Source organism: Manacus vitellinus, unplaced genomic scaffold, assembly GCF_001715985.3.
Source record: "Manacus vitellinus isolate BGI_N305 unplaced genomic scaffold, ASM171598v3 scaffold_27_pilon, whole genome shotgun sequence".
Taxonomy (NCBI): Eukaryota; Metazoa; Chordata; class Aves; order Passeriformes; family Pipridae; genus Manacus; species Manacus vitellinus.
The window spans coordinates 9,546,916-9,548,852 of NW_021940039.1; the positions used below are offsets into that span (position 1 = coordinate 9,546,916).

General features: G+C 51.9%; 1 protein-coding gene across 10 annotated transcripts in view; it reads right to left on the reverse strand.

Moving 5' to 3' along the window:
- Positions 1-1,937, reverse strand: part of LOC103759660 (histone-lysine N-methyltransferase EHMT1) — a 110,627-nt gene that overhangs the window by 25,340 nt on the left and 83,350 nt on the right. For all 10 annotated transcript variants that reach the window (XM_029960499.1, XM_029960498.1, XM_029960496.1 and 7 more), the window contains one exon: positions 1,423-1,543. In XM_029960499.1, coding sequence (XP_029816359.1) covers positions 1,423-1,543 — 121 coding nt within the window. The remainder of the gene's footprint in view (positions 1-1,422; positions 1,544-1,937) is intronic.

Here is a 1,937-nt window from a genome sequence, read left to right on the forward strand (position 1 = left end):
GATCCCTCACTGGGAAGAGATTGAGTGGGGATCCCTCACTGGGAAGAGATTGAGTGGGGATCCCTCACTGGGAAGAGATTGAGTGGGGATCCCTCGCTGGGATTGTGTGGAAACCCCACAGAGCCTGAATGGGGATTGTCAATCACTTCACACCCCCTTGGCTCGACTTTCCCCCTCTATTTGCTTCTCCCACTGCAGCTTGGCCAAGAGAGTTTGGTTACCCTGGAAGAGCAGCTGCCACTTCTACTAAAGGGGCAGAAAACCAGTCTGCATCTGAAATGCAGGATTAGGTGTTTGCTGTGAAAGGGTGCAATGGCCTCTCCTTCATCCTGGGAGGAAGAGGAGCAAGCCAGATGACTGACAGACCCCAGGCACAGACCAGAGGCTGAAATTTGGTCAAGTAACTCAGAATTAGCCACAAAATTGCTGATGCAAAAATGGCCTGGTTGCACTGAATTAGCAAGAGTGGAGGAATTAACCCTTGGGTGGCAATGGATGTGTGACACCTTAGTAATGAGCCACAGCTGCACTTCAAAGACTCTCCACTGTATTTCACACACGTTGTTACCTTTCCTGAAGGACATCACAACCAGCCTGCACTCCTGGCTCTCCCCAGCCCACAGAGGCCACTGAAACCTTCTTCTGAGTGCTGGGTAACTCAGGACAAACAAGAGAGACCACCTGAGCACTTGAGATGGGCCAGAGGTAGCTCAGATGCAGCTCATTACAAACACTGTGGTGCTTTCAGAACGAGCAAAGCCAACCTGCACATTGCATTCAGCTGCACAAACATTCATACAAAAGCAATGAAACACAACTGGTGGTTCTTTCTTTTCCTTCTGCATCTAAACATGCTCCCCAAGCTCATGGGACAGGACTCCACATGGACATGAGGCACAGAATCATAGAATCACAGACTGGTTTGGGTTGGAAAGGATCTTAAAGATCGCCCAGTTCCACCCCCTGCCATGGGTTCCACCAACCCAGGTTATTCCAAGCCCCATCCAAGCTGGCCTTGAACACTTCCAGGGATGGGGCAGCCACAGCTTCTCTGGGCAACCTGTGCCAGGGCCTAAGATTCCTCCGAAGGTCCCATCAAACCCTGCCCTCTGTCAGTTTAAAGTCATTCCACCTTTCCCTGTCACTATCTATGTAAAAGGTCCATCTCCCTCCTTTTTATAAACCTTTTCTGGATACTTTAAAACAAAGGGAGTTGAAGAACAAACCAATATTCCTCCAGCATGCCAAGGACAAAGCCACCTCACGTGTTAAAGTGGCACCAGCAGTGACTGCCACTTCACACCCTGGGTTATCACACAGCCCAACCTGGGGAAGGAAGAGACTCACAGGCCTCAGGTCCTTCCCCCTCCACCTGGAAGGCAGATTTGGGTGCAGCTGAAGGAACAAAACACGATTAGTTACCTAAAACACTGGCTTGTTTCTTTTTATTCCTCCGTCTCCTCTTGCGGGTGGGTTTCAGCCATGGACTGTCCGTCTTCCCTTTCCTCTTCAGCAGCTTCTTCTTGACACTGGACTCCGAGCTCTGAAGAACCAGAGAGGCCACGTGCACGTCAGGCATGTCGGCACCAGCGTCCCTGCAGCTCCTCGGGCCCGTGAGGAAGAGCCTTTGTGCAGCTCGAGCGGCGCAGAAAGGCCTCTAAGGACCAGGGCTTTGAAACCAAGGGGTGCTGAGATGCCTTTATAGCACCGAAAAGGAAACCCAGGCACACATGGGGGTGCATTTCCTGTCATTTCTGTGCTGCTGGCGGCACTTTCTCTTCCATGGAGGCCCTCGGGCCAGCTGAGCACCTCTGTGCAGCACCACGAGGGTGCAGGAAGCTCCCAGCTTCCCAAAAAATGGTGGAATCATAGAATCACACCATATCTTGAGCTGGAAGGGACCCACAAGGACCATCCAATCCAACCCCTGGCCCTGC